The 18,885-nt window shown below is 62.6% G+C and overlaps 1 protein-coding gene across 6 annotated transcripts in view; it reads left to right on the top strand.

Moving 5' to 3' along the window:
- The first annotated feature begins 14,763 nt into the window (after nucleotides 1-14,763).
- Nucleotides 14,764-18,885, top strand: part of Mcf2l (MCF.2 cell line derived transforming sequence like) — a 92,834-nt gene continuing 88,712 nt past the window's right edge. For 2 of the 6 annotated variants that reach the window (XM_058582707.1, XM_046454856.2), the window contains exon 1: nucleotides 14,764-14,944. In XM_058582707.1, the coding sequence (XP_058438690.1) occupies nucleotides 14,878-14,944 (67 nt within the window). In that variant the 5' untranslated portion in view covers nucleotides 14,764-14,877. Of the gene's footprint in view, nucleotides 14,945-15,350; nucleotides 15,563-18,885 lie in introns of those variants that run through there. The other 4 variants (XM_058582708.1, XM_046454858.2, XM_046454860.2 and 1 more) reach the window with 3 other exon arrangements.

Genomic DNA, 18,885 nt, shown 5'->3' with positions numbered 1-18,885 from the left:
CCCCCGGCCTCAGCAGGGTGCACGTTGGGCCTGTGCCCTGGGGTGGCCCCGTCCTGACCTGGTGGTGGAGCTGGCCTCCCCACACTGTGACAACCATCAGCGTCAGCAGGGGGCAGAGTCGTTCAGGTGAGCTCCTGGCCTCAGTGGCCAGCTCTGGGTCTTCCTGGGTCCCTCGTGGACGCCACTCTCTGAGGACACATTGGCATTCACACACCGTCATCAAACTCGGGGCTTCCGCAGACCAGGGTTGTGTGGAGAGAACTAGAGGGCGTGCCTTCCAGCCGCGGAGTCCCTGCCGGCTGGTGGGTGTCTGCCGGCCGTGCCCTGAACAGCGTCTCCCGAGGGTGCAGTTGGCCAGCAGAGCACCAGAAGGGAGGCACTGGCCGGCGCCTGACTATCCGGGACTCGGGGGCAGGAGGAAGGAAGTGGACACAGGGAAACTCCCTCACTGAGCCAGGGCGGGTGTCGGGGGCCTGCTGCGCTTCCAGATCCAGCCCAGGAAGAAGACACCACAGCCCCCGAGCAGCACGGGCAGTGGCCTCGAGGTTGGGCAGAGAGCGCTCAGGGCGACTTCCAGAAGCTTCTGTAGACCCCCGATGGGAAGAGCCGGCCGGAAGCTTGTGGGAAGGGGCTCTGTGGTGGGGTGAGGGATCCTGTCCTCCCATAGAGAGGCACCTGGAGGCCGGGTCACAGTGGGCCTCACAAGGTCCATGTTCCACTGCTGAGCATGGACAGCAGGGGCCGGGAGGAAGAGGGCAGAGGAGGGTTCTGCTGTGGAGAGCCAGGACTGGGGGGCTGGCAGCCCCTCACACGGGGTCTGGGCAATAGCCAAGGAGGCTGTTGGCAGCATAGGACCCTCCTGCCCACCCACGGCCAGTCCAGCACAGAGAACCCCACCCGCCCACGGACCCTCCTGCAGGGACCTCCCACCCGCCCACGGACCCTCCTGCAGGGACCTCCCCCCTCCCCACGGACCCTCCTGCAGGGACCTCCCCCCTCCCCACGGACCCTCCTGCAGGGACCTCCCACCCGCCCTCAGACCCTCCTGCAGGGACCTCCCACCCGCCCACGGACCCTCCTGCAGGGACCTCCCCCCTGCCCACAGACCTTCCTGCAGGGACTTCCCACCCGCCCACGGACCCTCCTGCAGGGACCTCCCCCCTGCCCACGGACCCTCCTGCAGGGACCTCCCACCCGCCCTCGGACCCTCCTGCAGGGACCTCCCACCCGCCCACGGACCCTCCTGCAGGGACCTCCCCCCTGCCCACGGACCCTCCTGCAGGGACCTCCCCCCTGCCCACGGACCCTCCTGCAGGGACCTCCCCCCTGCCCACGGACCCTCCTGCAGGGACCTCCCCCCTCCCCACGGACCCTCCTGCAGGGACCTCCCCCCTCCCCACGGACCCTCCTGCAGGGACCTCCCCCCTCCCCACGGACCCTCCTGCAGGGACCTCCCACCCGCCCTCAGACCCTCCTGCAGGGACCTCCCACCCGCCCACGGACCCTCCTGCAGGGACCTCCCACCCGCCCACGGACCCTCCTGCAGGGACCTCCCACCCGCCCACGGACCCTCCTGCAGGGACCTCCCCCCTGCCCACGGACCCTCCTGCAGGGACCTCCCCCCTGCCCACGGACCCTCCTGCAGGGACCTCCCCCCTGCCCACGGACCCTCCTGCAGGGACCTCCCCCCTCCCCACGGACTCTCCTGCAGGGACCTCCCCCCTGCCCACTCTCCTGCAGGGACCTCCCCCCTCCCCATAGACCCTCCTGCAGGGACCTCCCGCCTCCCCATGGACTCTCCTGCAGGGACCTCCCCCCTACCCACGGACTCTCCTGCAGGGACCTCCCGCCTCCCCACGGACCCTCCTGCAGGGACCTCCCCCCTGCCCACAGACCCTCCTGCAGGGACCTCCCCCCTGCCCACTCTCCTGCAGAGGTGGGGTAGGGAGGAGACCACAAAGACCTACAGGGTGCTACCAGGGAGCCCCAGGGAGGTGACTGGGTGGGGCTGCAGCCCTGGTAGACTGGCTCTGTTCCCTTTGAGGCCAGCTGGGTGCTTGTAGGAGAAAGCCTCTCCTGTGCCCTGAGGGCAGCCCTTCAAGGACCCTGGACCCTGCTGCAGGCCAGGGCGGCCCGGGAATCGGCTTCCAGCTGTGTTGTGTGAGGAGCTGGTTTTCAGGGTGACATTCACAACTAGAGGAGAGTCTGAATTGGCCTCCGAAGCCAGCAGGGCCTGCTGGGGAAAGCCATGTAGTGTCACTGTGGTCAGCTGTCCACGCTGCCTCCTGCACACTCTGATCAGGCCGTGGCCTCTGGGAGCTCCCACCCCAGGGCCTCCACGTACCCTCCAGTCCAAAGCAAAGAGCCATCTGCTTCCGTCTGCTGCAGAGGACCTGAATGGCCTCCCTGCTGGCTGGGCATCAGCCGGACCTCGGTGCGCGGCTCAGCACCAAACCTGAAGGCCTGACAGCTGCGGAGTCCCTGCCAGAAAGCCTGCGCCCACCTGGGGTTGCTCTGCAAGCTCCTGAGGGCAGCACCTGGTGCTGTGCTGGTGGGGGCAGCCACCAACCCAGCAAGCCTTGGTGTTCACCAAGGCTCCAGGGAGGATGGACATGAGGCCGTGGGCAGCCTTTCCTCTGGACGGCCGGGCTCCAGGACAGGGGTCCTGGGAGGACGGACGTGGGGCCTGGGGCAGCCTTTCCTCTGGACGGCCGGGCTCCAGGACAGGGGTCTATGGAGGACGGACGTGGGGCCGTGGGCAGCCTTTCCTCTGGACGGCAGGGCACCAGGACAAGGCTCCTGGGGAGATAGATGTGAGGCCGTGGGCAGCCTTTCCTCTGGACAGCTGGGCACCAGGACAGGGTCCATGGAGGATGGACGTGGGGCCTGGGGCAGCCTTTCCTCTGGACGGCCGGGCTCCAGGACAGGGGTCTATGGAGGACGGACGTGGGGCCGTGGGCAGCCTTTCCTCTGGACGGCTGGGCACTGGGAAGCTGGTATGGGGCTTGCTGCTGGTGCCCTGAGGTGGGGGCTGACCTCGAGCTCCTGGCACCCACACTGCTGTGCCCGTGGGGTGTGCTGCGGGGCACGTCAGGATGTGGCTCTCCTGTGGAGCTGTGGAGGGTCCTCCACACGTCCAGACCAGCGGCACACGCCCCGGTGACTCTGCCACGGTTAGGTGGCCATGGCTGTGCCCCGTGTGCTTGTCCTCAAGGGTCTGTTTTCTGAGGTGGAGCCTCGGGCACAGGGCCCCGCATGGGTGTCGCTGGTCCCAGTGCTCCGAGAGGTGTGCGTGGGACCTGGATGCGGAGGCCCGAGCAGGAGAGGGATGCTTGCCTTTGGAGAGGCCACAGCGCCTGTGTCCGAGCCTGGCCTGCACCTGCGAGCACCTAGGGCTCCAGGGAGCCAGCGAGCTCCCGTCCTGGGTGTGAGGCCAGCTGGGTGGCTGCTCTGAGGAGCCTCTGACCCACAGTGGTCCCTGCCTCTGCCCACCTGGTGCCGTTGCTTCCCCCCACCGGCCACCTGCAGGCCTGAGGTCAATGCCAGGAAGATGCTCTTCCCTGGGGCCTCTCATCCTGTGGCTCCTTACACAGGTGTGGCCGCCAAGGGCGCATTGCGGGGAGGGGGGGTGCACGCCACGTCCTGCTGCGTCCACAGCATGATGTGCTGTGCTCGGGGGCTGTTATGACTGGGGGATGGCAGCTGGGCTCTCTCCACTGGTAAGCTGACCACTGCCTAAGAAGAAAACAGGCCGCAGCCCCGCACCGCACCCTCCCCAGCAGATCCACTCAGTGCTGCCGGGCCCGAGCACCCTGCCTCCACCCGAGCCCTGACCTCGACTGGCCCACAGCAGACACTGTTCCAGCCTCGCAGGCCAATCCAGAGGGTGGGGGCTCAACTACAGCAACCTTGTGCTGGGCCTTTTGGAACATCTACCCTGAATTCAGGCCAGGGTGGGCGGCATTTCCAGATCACACCAGGTGCTGACATATTCAGAGCCAGCCAAGAGTGGCAGGCAGGAAACTGCTCGGGTGACTGCGTGGCCCTGGGCCCACCCGCACCCTCCTGCTCTGCCTCCTGCTCAGGGCAGGCTGACCTGGCCTGTGCCCCTGTGTCTGGAGCCCCCAGAGCGACCACAGGCTCACGGAACCACGTTTCCTGCTGGCCTCGTCCCATTGCTGGCGGACACGGCAGGCTCCCCGTTCTCTGTGGGTGCTGAGGTCTGGTCTCCTGCGGCCGGGTGCCAGTCCTGTGGCTCAGGGAGAGGCTGTGTCCAGGTCTACGTGACTCTGCCCTCCTGCTCCCAGCCTGGTCTCTCTTCATGGGTTGTTGGGGCATCGGGTGAGGACAGGAGGAAACGAGTGATAAAATCAGACTGCCCTGCCGTGCCGCCCGGGAGGGTGTGAGAGCCTCAGTGAGGACCAGGGCCACTGCCCGGAGCTGTGGGGTGCAGCACCGTCTCCCAGGACTGTCTTGGTCCTTGGGAGTCCACTGGCTGGAGGGACCAGGGCCTTGGGTGTGACTGCTGAGGCTGAGACCCCTGTGGCTGTGTTGGGGTGGACTCTGCTTTTAGGAGGAGCCCTTCCACCTTTTGGGACCCTGCAGCTCGGTGCCTGCACTGAACATGGTGGCGCCCCCAAGGCTGTGTGGTATGAGGAGAGAAGGGGCCCTGGCCACTCGGGCTGCTTTTCCCGGTCCCGTGGGGACGTGCTGCGAGCCCTGTGGAGCTGTGGTCCCGCCTCCCAGCAGCTCTGGCCGGCTCAGGGCAGGCTGCCATGCTGCAGCGGGACCTAGGCCCCGGGCATGGCTGGACAGGCGATGCGGCTGGACTGGTGGCCCATCAGCCCTCCTGGAATGGCCAGGGCCCCAGGAAAAGCAGGACACGGGACGGAAGGAGGGCGTCGCGGGGCAGAGTTCAGTGCCCTCAGGAGGCAGCTCCACCAGGCGCGTTCAGGCCTGCGCTGTGTTCCTGGCACAGGGCCGACATCGGGGCGCCTCTGGGTTGGAGAACTGAATCTGTGTCAGACCGACAGCCGGTCTCGAGGCGCGGCCCTGAGTCCTGCTGGCCAGGAGCTCAGGGTTCCCCAGAGCCCACGGGAAGCCGCCAGGAAACTTGGAAGCAGGAAATGCGTCGACAGGTCTGGCTGGGCTTGGAGAACACTGCGGCCACTTTCCTGTCCCCCTCAGAGTCTCTGGAGACTATGACACCGACTCACATGACTGGATGCCCACTGCAAGCCCAGTGACGGCTCTGGTCACTTCTATTTAACCCTCAAAAGAGCCCCACGAGGTAGGACTTTGTGATCCCCACCTACGGAGGGACAGCTGGGGCGGAAGGCGTGGCCAGGCCAGGATGTGAGCCTGGCGGTTCCTCTGGCCCAAGCTCTAAGCCACTGCATCACAGGGAGGTGTTCCCGTCCCCAGGAGAGGAGTGCCACGTGTCGCACTTCGCTGGAGCTTTGGTGTGTCCCTGAAGTCACCCTGAGAGCAGGGTCAGCGGCTCACCTGCCTGTGGGAGTGACCACCTTTGCGCACATCCTGCAGGGGTGGCCCTTAGGGATGCGTATCCAGGAAACCCCGGGGGACCCTGGAGCGCAGGGACCAGAAGTGGGTTTCAGTGGTGCCCTGGTCCAGCGGGGAGGCTGAGCCAGGCATGGCCAGCGGGGCTCTTCCCCGGCCTTTGCATTTGCTTCCTCTCCAGGACTTGATATGTCTCCAGGACTTGGATGTCACGGAGGACCAACTCAGCTGTCCTTTCTCCCAGGAATGGAGGGAGCCCAGGTGGCCAGATACGGGGTGGGGCAGAGGAGGGGGAGGGACAGGACAGAATGTGAGCGAGCGAGCGTTCCGGGTGCACCTGGAGCTGGGCTCCTGTGGCATCAAGCGTGGCTTTGCTGACGGGAGGGGTGCCAGTCTACCTGAAAACCTGGGCATCAGCTTGGCGTCCGTCCGGTGCCCTTGAACACCGGGCCTTTTAGAGGATGCTGCGTTCACCACCTGTGTGTGCCACACACTGGGCCACACCTTAGAGCCAGATGTCAGGATGAAGGCCTGGGGAGGCCCTTGAAGACGTGTCCTGGGGACACGCCTCGGTGACTTCTCTGGAGAGCCACCTGCTGGTCCTTTGGAGCACCTCCTGCACCTGCGGCCTGGCGGTCGACCTCCAGTGGCACAGTGCACACACCTGGCCCCAGTGACAAGGAGCCTGGTCTGGGTACCGTTTTCCCAAGGCCGGCCAGCCTGCTGGCGGGTTCCTGGATCTCGCGCTGCTCCTGGAAGCAGCCAGGGGAGACCTGCTTTTGCTTCTTGCAGCCACTTGCTTCTGCTGGACCACAGCTGTTGCTGGGAGGCGAGGCCAGGCCTGAACCACATCCAGGGACATCCAGGTGGGGCTCTGCCTGGTGGCCTTCCTGTTAGGGCCGGGCGTCTAGGAGGCCGGCACCATGGGTTTAAGTAACACTCCTTTCCTCCACCACAGGCGGCTTTCTGTTAAACAGAAATCACCACGCAGGTCTCTTCCGTGCTGTCTGGCTGCTCTGTGACGAATGTCACACACGCCTGTGTGACATCCTGGACTTTCCAACCCCCAGGCTGACCGGTCCCTCCCTCCTGAGAGCCAGCGAGGCTTTCGCTGTGGGTCTGCTCGTGGCCTGCCCTTGGGGGTCAGCTTGTTGGTCTGCAGCATGGGAGCCAGGGCCAGGCTGAGCCGCGGAGCTGGGCAGAAGCCTGGGCACTGGCCACATCCGCAGACCTTTCTGTCTGGATAGACGTGGCTGAGTCGTTCCAAGTCATTTACCCCATGAAGTAGAATGTAGCTAATGTGCTGTGTCCATTTCTGTGTGTCCTGTTACAGTTCCCTTGTGAGGTGTGTGCGTGTGTGAGCGTGTGCATGTGTGTTGGGGTGGAACCCAGGCCTCACATGCCAGGCAAGGGCTCCTCCCAGCCCGTGTTGGGTCTTACTTGGAGACAGGGTCTCCCTGAGTTTCTCAGGATGGCCTGACCGGCCCCCGCTGCCTACCCCTGCCCAGTAGCTGTGATTCAATGGTGCCACCTCAACTGGCCCCTTTTCCTGGGTTTTTACTACCTGTTGCCCTACCTGTGCACCTGTGGTTCTCTTCCTGCCTTGTAGAAGTGACGTAGAAGCTGCTGTGGCTTTCGGGTTTTTGTGAAGTTAATTAGTGTAGTTTCATTTAGGATAATGCTTGGAGCAGCTCAAAGAAGGTGGAATTAGTTTTCTCCTGCAGATTAGGGTTCTGTTGTCTGCTCAGAGACCTCGTCTGACTGCTCTGGCAGAACTGTCGCTCATCCGTGTCCATGCAGGAGGACACAGCACGTCATGCCTGGCCTCAGCTTCCCAGGCCCTTTCCTGGGCCCTCCCCTGAGACCCTGTTCTGTTGGTGCTCCTCTCTCTGTTGCCCCATGTGCCAGTGAGTGGCAACTTGGCTCTTCTTGGGTCCTGCCAGGCCTGCTTCTGTCAGCGTCCTCCAAGCTGGCCAGCAGGAGAGGTGTGGACGGGCTGGGACTCACCTCCTGGAATCGGCTCCTGTGCTTTGGGGCCTGGCAGGAGTCAAGCCTGTCATGTGGGCAGGTGCCCTGTGTGCTGTGTGGTGCAGAATTCCTCCTCCTTGGCACTGTGGCCTCCCATGGTCCCTCTGTGGCCATCTGCTTTACTGGAGCCCACTGGTTGCAGGTGTCGCAGGACCACATGTGCTCAGCACCCGGGCCAGAACCCTGCCCCCGGACTCTCACACTGACCGTGAGGCCCGCCCTCCACCTCAGTTCCTCAAACCCTCGCTGTCTCCCACATCCCCCACCTGACCTGCCCGGCCACCTGCTCTCCCAGGTCTCCTGGTCTTCCTGCCACCGTGGGCGGCTCCTCAGCACCACAGAACTTCCACCTACCAGTTAGGAACCCACGGGCACCCCCACGCTCTTATGAAATGCCGTCCATGCCAGAGCTACCCTGACGGTGTTCCTGTGTCTGCTGTCCTGGGACGGGCACCTGCGAGCCCAGGGAGACTTCTCTCAAGGCCAGGTCCTGCAGGGCCTTGGTGGACCACAAGGCTGCCCTGGAGCCCAGCCCTGGAGAGGAGCAGCCTGTGCCCTCCCCAGGGGCCTCTGCGGGTGTGGGAGGGGCCTCTGCTGGTGTGGGAGGGGCCTCTGCTGGTGTGGGAGGGGCCTCTGCTGGTGTGGGAGGGGCCTCTGCTGGTGTGGGAGGGGCCTCTGCTGGTGTGGGAGGGGCCTCTGCTGGGGGGCTGCGGCGTTGTTCCTGGCTGGGGGCAGATGGAGGTCAGCTCAGGCCTCCCAGGGGAGGCAGGTGTGGCAGAGCCTGGCTTTAGCTGTGCTGTGGCAGGACACCTGTGCTCTTTTCTCCGGGCCCACTGTCACCGCAGCGCCCTGCCTGCGGAGAAGCAGCCCCCTGGCTCTCCCTGTGCGTCCTTAAGCAGGCCGCCCTCACCAGGCACAGCACTCTCCCTGCAGGCCTCCTGTGTGGGGCCTTCCTGTCTTAAGGGCTGTCCCTCCTGGAGCACACAGTGTCCTTGTGCCTTTCGGGAAGCGGCAGGCCGTCCCGGGGGGCCACTGTTTCCGAGGCAGCTCGCAGAGCAGCAAAATGTGAGGAAGGCCGTTGTCCTGCCCCATGGTGGCTGGCCCCCTGCTTGGTTTCCCACCGGGACAGCAGCCTGTGTCAGCAAGAGGACACCAAGCTCCAAAAGCCAGCCGTCCATTACAGCCTGCAGCTGCATACACCAGCAGGACGGCCCACGACCTCACCGCAACCTGGGACCCGGGTGTCATTTGTCAAAGAGTGCCACGTGGGAGTCCCAGCCCTCTAGTCCCTGCAAGGTGCTGGGAGACCAGGTGTAGAGCATCAGGTGGACACAGGTGTGTGACCGCTTGGACACGTGCACTCTCAGAAGTCACTGGGAGCCCGGCAGGTCAGGTGTCCTAGCCTGCTGTGTGGTGTGAGGAGGGTGGTCCCATTCGCACCTTGGGGTTGGCACATGGCACCCAGTGGTCCTCCCTGGTACCCTTGAAACCCGCGAGAGCTCCTGGTGTCCCCACGCCCGGGGCCTCTTGCAGCAGGCCGTTCTACTTGCTGCTCTGACCCCTGGCTGGGGGAGTTCGGGTGGGGGGGGTGGGCCAGGGCTCTGCAGAAGGCAGTGTCAAGGTCAAGGTCATCCTGCCTGCGGCTGTGCCAGCTCCGTGTTGCTGAAGAGACCAGCACAAACTTTGGCCAAAGCAGTCGGGATGTATCATCAGAGCAGGGGGCCAGAAGCCCTGAGACTAGGCTGTCCACCTGGGCTGCCCTTCCCAGCCTCCCCTCTAGCTCCAGGCTGCGAATCCTCCTTGCCTCTGGCTCCTGCCCTCTCTGATGAGGACTCTGTGGGGACATGGGTCCACCTGGACATCCTGGGCCACTCCCCCCTCAAGACCCTGTCATGGTCCTATCTGCAAAGGCCCTCTGTCACACAGGTGGCATTCACAGGCCCTAGGTGGACCTCTTCAGGGCTTATTCAGGGACCACAGTGGCCTCCTGGTGCACAGAGGTGAGTGGCCTGGTGCTGGGGGCCCGCGCTGACCGGCTCAGGATTCTTAGTCACAGGCCTGGGGCAGATGGAGGTCCCGGGAGTGCCTGAGCCCCGGCTGTCCCTGCTGTTGTGGTGCCCCTGTTCTCGGGTGGGCCCTGAGAGGAGCAGCAGGACTCCAAGAGCCTGCTGAAGGTGGACGGTCATCAGATCTTACATAAAACTCAGCTTCAAATTCAAAATGCCAAAGCCACTCTGTTCCTGTTAGTTGTCGGTGATGCCAACTCCCCGCGCTCTGGCCCCAAGCCCTGCAGCGGGTCCTGTGTCGCTTGCCACTCCATGCTGGAAGGGCATTTGCTTCCAGGAGAAACCCTCTAGCCTGGGCCTGCTGGCCCTCCAGGAGACACAGGGACTAGTTACTAGTTACTTACGGCCTCGAACTTGTGATCCTCCTGCCTCAGCCTCCTGAGCTGAAGACTCAAAGCTGTCTCAAAATAAAATATAAAAAGGGTTCAATCCCAGTACAAAAAATAAAAGTCCACAGGCTCCTACAAGCCGGGCTGGGTGGGAGGGGATCAGGGCATTACCTTGTCCCTCCTGCAGCCTCAGCCAGCTGGAGAGCCACCTTGCCCTGGGATGCTGGGGCACTGGGAACCCTGACTCTCCTACCTTCCACAGCGGGCATCGAGGAGAGTTTTATCCTGACACCACTGCTTGTCTGCTATGGGGACGTCACAAGGGCTTCGATTCAGTCCCCAAGGCTCAGCCCTGCTACACTCTCCGTGTCCTCCCCCACCTCCTGTGTCCAGTGCAGGCTTGGGCTGGGATGGCCAGGGTCGGATGTGGGGGTCTCTCACTCACCCCCTCCAGCGTCTTCCCTGGACCAGCCTCCCCACACATACGTGCATGCACACACAAACAGGTACGCGCACTTGCCCACACCCATGCACACACGTGGACTTGCCACGTGGACGAGGGGTGGTCTCTTAGAGGCCTGCTCATGGGGTCCATGGATGAGGGGGACCAGGCCACCCTGGGAGGGGCTTGGGTATGCATCGCTGGGCCTGCCAGCCAGCCTGCGGGCACACCTTCTTCCCAGACCCCCACAGCACTGGCCTGCCCGCCGGGCAGCCGCCTTGTCCTGCCGCCTCTCCACAGCTCAGGGGTGTGGGTGGAGCACCTGCATGCCCAGTCTCCCCGTGGACCCCGAGAGGGTGGAGGGAAGTCTTGTGCCCAGGCTCTGCCCCTCCTTGGGCACGGGGAGCCCCCAAGCATCCAGCTGCCCCAACACAGAATAGTTTCCCGAACTCAGAATTTGGACTCCGACCCCACCTTGGGTCTTGGCTAGAGTTCTGGATGATGGGCAGCAGCCAGCAGGCCCCGCCCACTCACCAAGCACCTGTTCATCTGGGGCCAAGCTACCTCCCCTGTCACCTGCCTCTGGAGAAGCTGAAGCGCACCTCAGAGATGCCTGAGTGGCCTGGGATGATGTGTGTGGCATGTGGAGCTCAGCAGGTGGCTGCCTCTGGGGAGCAGTGTCGCTTCAGAAGCCCAGCACACCTGGACAGGCTGGACCCGACAGCCTGCAGCAGCTCTCCCACACAGCAGGAGTGAGTACGCTACCCCCAGGCAGCACACCAGGACCAACCGAGGGGCAGGCAGTGAGTCGCCAGGACTGGGGAGAAAACCTCCCCAGCTCCACGCAGAGTCCTTCCCAGCCCCCGTGATGGGACTTGCCCTGGAAACAGGGGGTGCCCGATGAGGTCACAGAGAAGGAGGGGCTCACCCAATGACCACTGCCCCACGGGAGGAAGGGCACAGGGAGAAGACCCGGTGACTGGGTCCAGGGGAGGCTGGAGGCTCTAGGCAGCCCCCCACAGCCACGCGTCCTTCTGTAGCCCCCAGCCTCCAGCCCTGTCCACCCCAGGATAGCATGGGGACAGGGGCGTGGCCTGAACTGTGCCCAGGGGGCCCTGCGAGGGGATGCCGCTCCCCCGCAGGTGCCTGCTCAGCAGGGCGGGTCCCAGCAGGCTGGGGACCTGGAGAACTGCCATCCCATCTGCCCACGGGTCACGCTGCCAAGACTGCTGAGGTGGCCCACGGCCTTGCTGTTCCAGTGCCACGTGATGTGGTCCGGGATGCGGTTCCTGCCACCTGGCCGGCCTGAGCAGCTCCGGCCCTGACCCAGGCAGAGGGTCGTCCTCACTGCTCAGCCCTTCTTGGCCATGTTGGGTCACCAGGGCTGGCCTGGCCACCTTTCTGCTTGCTGCGGCAGGGCCCCAGGAGAGGTGGAGCCTGAGGTCCCCGTGTTTGCTGGTGTGGATACCTGGCGACAGGTAACAGCACGCACGCTGCTACGTGCTGCTCCAGAAGAGCAAGATCAGCTGCACCTTGGGTCTGAGACTCCACTTCTAGGACTCTGAACCAGAGAAGCCATCAGTCATGAGGAAAGTGTGTCTTTGCCACGTTGTGCACGACGGCCAACGGCTGCTGAGGAAACCGACTGAAATTTGAAAGGACTTCCCGGGCCACATCCACCTGGCATTGAAAACCGTGCAGCGGCGATGGAGGCCTGGGGAGGGCTGCTTTTGCACCCGGGGGCTGGGAATAAGGGTGTGGCTCGGGTGTGCACTGCACGGTTTTGCTCCTGATTTGCTAAAGAGAACACAGATCCTGCACACAGGCAAGGACACAGGTCACGGAGCTGCTGGTGCCACCGTCTCCTGAGAACCCAGCATGCAGTGGATGTGCAGTCCACATCCTGACTCCAGATTCTGTTTAGTTCCTGTGACTGTGGATTCCAGCTCCACTGGTCAGGCCACCGGACAGCCCAAGTCCCAGGACTCCCCCTTCCTTCCTCCCGCACCCACTCAGAAGTGACATGTCACCGTCAGTGGCTGTGGAAGAAGGTCTTGGACTTTGCTCCTTGCTCATCCCCATCTGCCTCACTGAGGCCGTCACAAATCCCAGGGGCAGTGGGCATTGCTGGCCTCGGGCTTCGCCAGCCAGCACCTCAAGCTCAGGAGGACCTGGGCTGCCGGCCTCACCTGGCTGTGCAGGAAGCCCGGGTCATTCCCAGACTTCCCGGCAGGACTCACTGTGTCCTTTGTCCTGCAGGACGGGGTACCTGCTGGACACGGCCAGCTCACCATGAGCACTCAGCTTCTTCAGAGATGGGTCCCGAGCCACATGCGTCTGCCCTCTCAGCAGGCTATGTCCCCCTGGTCTGTCCCCTTTCAGGATGGCTAGCTCTCCCGAGCCCCACCTGCCCTCCTGCCAGCTCCTGTCTCCAACCTCCCTTCCAGGATTGCTGCCAGAGGACAGTCCAGCACTGGGTGTGACATGGCAGCACTCACCTCGCAGGGCTCAGGCCACAGGATGAGCCTCCCTGGAGAGGGCCAGCTGTGCTGGAAAGGAGCCTGTCCCTTGGTCCGGGCGAGGATTTTCATGGAGCACTGGGCCTCACCTAGGGCCCTGGGGCAGCTGCCAGGAACTTTGTGGATGATGTTCTGATCAAGGCTGACCAAGTCCCCTGAGGCAAACCCTTGGATTCCAGGTCTCTAGCATCTGAGTCTGTCTGCCCAGCTGCTTACTGCTGTGTGGCCTTGGGCAAGTTACTGTACCTCTCATTGCCTTATTCTGAAAAGCAGGGTAAAAGTGGTGCCTCTCCAGGGTTGCTGTGAGGGTGGACAGTTCACACTGCGTGGAGTGCTGAGCCAGTACCTGGAGGGGTGTGTTACCATCGGGAGCTGTTCCTCAGCAGACATTGGTCTTCACGGAAGGCACAACTGCGTGAGCCACATGGAGGATGCTGGCAGAGATGGACAGATGCTCAGCCTTAGGAACTGCCTCTCAAGCTACGGAGGGGCAGGCCCACTCTGCTGGCCCTGCAGGCTGGGGCCAGGGAAGTGCCAACCAGCAGCTGGAATGGGGCACCTGTAGCAGGAGTCCCTTCTCCTCAGGGCCTCAGTGTTTTTCCCAGGCCTGCGACTGATTGGTTGAGGCCCACTGTGCTGGGGAGGGCAGCCTGCTCCCCACGTACCCCAAGTCTGGCCTAACTGTCAGGACTTCCAGGAGGATGTCTTGCACAGCAATGGCTAGACCAAGGCTTGGCCCAGCATCCTGCCAGGCAACAGAGGTGACACACGACACTGACACTGGAGGCCCCTAGGCTTGGCCTGAAGCAGCCACTCGGTGGGGCCTGCAGCCCCAGTGCCTGGCTCAGCCGGAGGGCCAGGGCAGACGCGGTGGCAGGTGGAGGGGAGGTTCAGGGGTTCTTGGAGTTGGTGGGACTCGCCTTCCCCTCTGGTTCTGCCTTGAAAGATGGCCTAGAGGCCAGCAGGGGTTCTCAGGGTGTGGGCCCGCAGGAACCCTGTTAGAGAAGTCCATTCCCAGGGGCCCAGTGGGTGCAGCCAGTCCCCAGGGGCCTGCCCTGCAGGTGTGCCCAGGACCGCCCCTGCGGCTGCTCTGGGAAGGCAAGGTCTGCATCTTAGTGCATCTGCCTGGGAGTGGGCCTTCCCTGAAACTGGGGCAGAGAAGGTTCTGGAACTGCTGGGAGCAAGTTGGGTGGCCCCTCCAAGGGCTCTTTGCAGATAATTCCTCCGTGGAGGTGGGATGGCACCTGGCTCCAAGAACTGTGGGCACAGTTGGGGCTGCCCCAGCACAGGAGCCCAGGGGGCCTGGGTCCACACATGCCAGGGCTTATGCCCCTTCCCCAGGTGACTCAGAGCCAGGAGAAACTGCCCATGTTCCCCGGGCTTTTTATTTTTTAAAAAAGCAATTTCTTAATGATTTGCCCAATACTTCTACGTGTGATGGTTGCACTTTCTAATTAATGTTGTGATTGTTTGCTAGATGCTTCTCACCTCCCAGCCCGTGGGCTCTGTGAGGCAAACCCTGGACCCATTCACCCTCTACCTTGGGGTTAGCACTGTGCTGCAAGGCCACCACGCAGGAAGCTGGGCACCCCGTGCTGCTGAACCAGGATGTCAGGGCACACGCGCTGTTGGGAAACGTCACCTCACCTGAAGTGCCCTTTGTCAAAGGATGCCAGCACTGCGTCAGGGGTGTGGTGCGGTGTGCAGGCACCGGGCATCTGCAAGTGGGGATGGTGGTGGCCACAACATGCACACTCGAGCTCCAATCTGCAGGTGGCAGCCGGGTGCTGCCGGTGTCAAATGCACAGCGTGGCTCCCTGCCAACCATGGTGAGGTGGAGCGCGGCCTTGCTTCCTCCCAGGTCTGCACCTTTGGGCAGGCGACTCCCTGCCAGAGCAGCCAGTCTGCCCCTGGGAACCCACCGACCCCCTCAGGGACCCAGCCGCCTACTTATCTGGTGCTACCTGGGAGGCATGCGGCCAGGCCAGGAGGGTGCCCTAGGCTGCTGCGGCCTCTGCACCTGCCCAGGGACAACAGGAGGTAACGGGGGGTGGAAGATGAGGCCCTGCTTGGAGGGGCGGCAAGGACACGGCTCCACTGGCACGCTCCGGTGGAGCCAGGGGAGGGGTGGGGGCGGGGACCTGTGCCTCTGCGCTGCGGGATTTCCAGGTGACCTCCCGGTGTCGCCTGAGTCCCACCCAGGTGAGTGCGGCGGATGCGTATGCGTGAGTTCCGGGTGACCTTGCGGTGTGAGCCCCAGGTGACCTGTGATGGTGCACACGCATGACCTCCCTGGCAACCGCGGTGGTGCACACGCGCGGACTCCAGGTGGCCGCGGTGGTGACTCGCGCGGCAGGCGCGCGCCGCTTCCGCTTCCGCCGCCGAGCGCCCCCCGCCCCCCGCCAGCGCAGGGCGCGCCCCCCTCCCGGTGGCGCGGGGACCAATCCAGGGCAGGGAGGCGAAGCGCCGAGCCCCCTCCCCGCTGCCGCGGCGCCCCCTCCCCACCGCTCTGCCCCGCCCGGAGAGCACCTTCTGGTGCAGCGCAGGCAGAGCCGAGCGGCGATCTGGAGCATCAGAGGATGAGGTTTTGGCTGAGAAATGAAGAGATGGCCCTAGAAGAAATGGTGCAGAGATTAAACGCGGTTTCCAGGCACACTGGTAGGCGGAGCTGCTGGCTGTGTGGTCTACGCTGGACATCATTTGTTCAAATGCAGGGAAATGCGTGCGTGGCCGTATAGCCACCTTCATTTTTCTTTTCTAGCTCTGATAACAGGAAAGAACAGATAGGATGGGCAGTCGCTGGTGGCTGTTTCCGTGGGCTGCCGGTGTGGCTTGCTCTGCCTGGCACAGTTAAAATAACTGCGAAGCAGCGGCACAGGCTCTGGACACCATCAGGGTGTGTGCAGAGCCACGGGGGCTATGCCAGCCTGCGTGCACCTCAGCTGCCTTTGCAGCAGTGACAGCAGCAATGGAGAGAGACAGGATTCGCGGCCCGCACGATCTGGCCCAGGCCCTGCAGAGCCGGGTGGGGATGGGCGCTGTCAGAAGGAAGCTCCTTTGGGGAGGAGAAACCTAGATTAGTCAGGGGGCTCTTTTTCTCCACCAAGTGTAAATTAAGCCTGAGACGAACGTTTGGAAGTGGTTTGGGTGAGGGGTGGACGTTCATTTTTGGCGTTAGTTGAAAGATGACTTAAAACTAGCTGTGAAGAACAGTTCAGATGGACCCACCTGAGGTCAGCAAGCACAGGGACTGACAGCTCCTGTCCGGTTGGCTTCAGTTAGTCACGTCTGGGTTTCATGCTGCATTGTGCACAAGGAAATGGGCAGCGGCAACTAGCTTTTCTGGAAGAGAAAATAAGGATGTACCAGTGACAGTGAGTTCTGACGTGTGTCTGATATTGCCATCTGATGTGCTGTGTGTGTCATTATCTAGTTTTCTGAACAATAGTGTTCTGGGAGAACATGAACATGTTGTCGGCTTTGTGGCTGGGGTGTGGTGTCCCCAGCCCCGCTGGTTTTGAGAGCACCCCAGTGGTTTCGTCCGCGGGATCATTGTGTGGGGTGTTCTAACCAAGACTTTTGAAGACATTGGGTTGAGATGGTGATTCTGTGTTTTTCACTCCATCTGTCCCCTTCTTCTGACAGAAGCAGCTCCATTGTCTGGAACGTGGGCCAAGCTTTGCTTGTTGCGGGCCTGGTGAGGGTGAAGGGCACCGCGGGTGCCCTGTTCATGGGTGGCCGGGGCTTGTCCCCGGGAGGAGCAGGACTGTGTCTCTCCTCTGCCTTGGTTGGCGTCAGGACCAGGAGTGGGCACTGCTCCAACTGTGATGTCACCCTGGGTTTTCAGGGCTGAGGTTTGTTCGTGAGCTCAGAAAGACACATGTGCATGTAAGTTGTAAAAAGCTGTCTCGGGGGTGCACCGACCCCTCCCGGAGCAGGCTCGGCCGGCCCACTGCCGGGCCCTGGTGGTGACCATTGTCTGTCTGAAGCAGCAGCCCTCAGACGCCTGTCCTGGGGCAGTGCGGCAGGACTGAGTGCCGCACACTTCCCGAGACTCGGATGTAGGTGACGGGCCCAAGCGTGTGGCTCTCCCATTGTTTCATGGGGAGCCACCTGCACCCAGCCCTGCTCATCCCCAACATGGCCACCCCTCTTTGCTTAAGCCGGCCTTCCTCCTCCTGGGCAGGGGCATCCTGGCGCAGGTGGGTTGGGCTCAGAAGCTGTAAACCATCGCGTGAGGGTTGCATGTCACTCAGGACCGGCAGGAGCCTCTCAGAGCGTAGGGGCTTGCTGCACGCTGTGAGAGGTCAAGGGGAGAGGTCAGTGTGCCCCTAACCACCAGCCCAGGCTTAAGCTCCGGGCATTTCCTGAAGAACCCTGTCTGCCACAGAATGGCTTTTAATCGAGGTCACAGAGTTGTTCACGCCACCCATGTCACGTCAGCAGCAGCAGCAGGTGCAGCCCGTGGCCCCGGGACCTTGATCTGGGGTCTGCAGAGCTACCCAGGCAGCGCTCCCCAGCCCTGGAGGGTGAGGTCGCAGCTGAGGGCTTGGGCACTGTCCTCAGGCCGCATGTGGGCTGGCCCTCCGTGGCTTCACCTGAGCTCACGGGCATTCCACCCGTTGCCTCTGTTCCAACTTCAGGTTTGAGTGTCACTTCCTGTCGCCCAGAACCCTGGTCACCTGGGCTGGTCTGCCCGCCAAGGAGGACAGTGTGTGCTGCCTGGCGGGCTGTGAATCTGCGTCCCCTGACCTTGAGCATTCAGAGGCCACGCGGGCTCCTGGACCTGACCTTGAGTACCAGGCCAGGGGCACTTGGCCACAGCAGAGCCCTCTGTGGGGGACCCCATTCCCAGCACGTCCATCTGTTCTGGCTTTCTCAGCAGAAACTGGTGGAAAACGGGAAGCATCTGGGGGAGACATGCTCCCGAGCTGGTTGACGTAAGCACTCGGTGAATGCAGAGCGGTGGTGCTCGGGCTGGGGCTTGCCCTGCGTCGCCTGGAGGGCTGGCTAAGAGGCAGCCCGAGGGCCAGCCCGTGGGCCAGCCTAGAGCCTCCACCCAGAAGTCTGGCCTGGGCAGAGGCTAGGACTCCCCCTTTAAGTTCCCGGGTGTTCAGGTTGTTCTAGTCGAGAATCCCAACTTGGAGAGCCACTGTCGTCGAGGGCCTTAGATCTAGCCCACTCTCCACTGATGGATCTGGAGGAAGTCCTTGCTCTCTTCATGGATGAGTGGATGAGTGAGTGGGTGGATGTGTGACTGGATGGTGGGTGAATGATGGATAGAAGGAGGGGCAGATGTGTAGATGAATGAGTGGGTGGATGGATATGTGGATGGATGGGTGAAGTGGGTGTGGGTAGATGGATGGGCAGATGTGTGGATGAATGATTGGGTAGATGGATGGACAGGTGGGTAGGTGGACGGATGATGGATGGTGGGTGGGTAGATGTGTAGATGAATGAGTGGGTGGATAGATATGTATGGATGGATGGATGGATGGGTGGGTGGGTAGATGTGTAGATGAATGAGCGGATGGATAGATATATGGATGGATGGATGGATGGGTGGGGACAGTATATGGATAGAAGGATGGGCAGATGTGTAGATGAATGAGCGGATGGATGGATGGATGGATGGATGAATGGGCAGAAGTGTAGACGAGTGAGTAGGTGGATAGATGTATGTATGGATGGGTGGGAAGGTAGATGGATGATGGATAGAAGGATGGGCAGATGTGTAGATGAATGAGTGGATGGATGAATGGGTGGGCAGAAGTGTAGACAAATGAGTGGGCTAGATGGGTGGATGGGTGGGTAGAAGAATGAGCGGATGGATGGACAGGTGGGTAGATGGATGGATGGGTGGGCAGAAGTGTAGACGAATGAGTAGGTGGATAGATGTATGTAGGTATGGGTGGGTAGGTGGATGGATGATGGATGGACGGGTGGGTAGGTGGATGGATGATGGATGGACGGATGGGTAG

Source organism: Marmota monax, unplaced genomic scaffold (genome assembly GCF_021218885.2).
Source record: "Marmota monax isolate L192 unplaced genomic scaffold, Marmota_monax_Labrador192_F-V1.1 WCK01_AAM20220418_F8-fsc00026, whole genome shotgun sequence".
NCBI classification, from domain to species: domain Eukaryota; kingdom Metazoa; phylum Chordata; class Mammalia; order Rodentia; family Sciuridae; genus Marmota; species Marmota monax.
The sequence above is the reverse complement of the archived record's forward strand: the minus strand, read 5'-3'. Positions and strand labels throughout refer to the sequence as shown.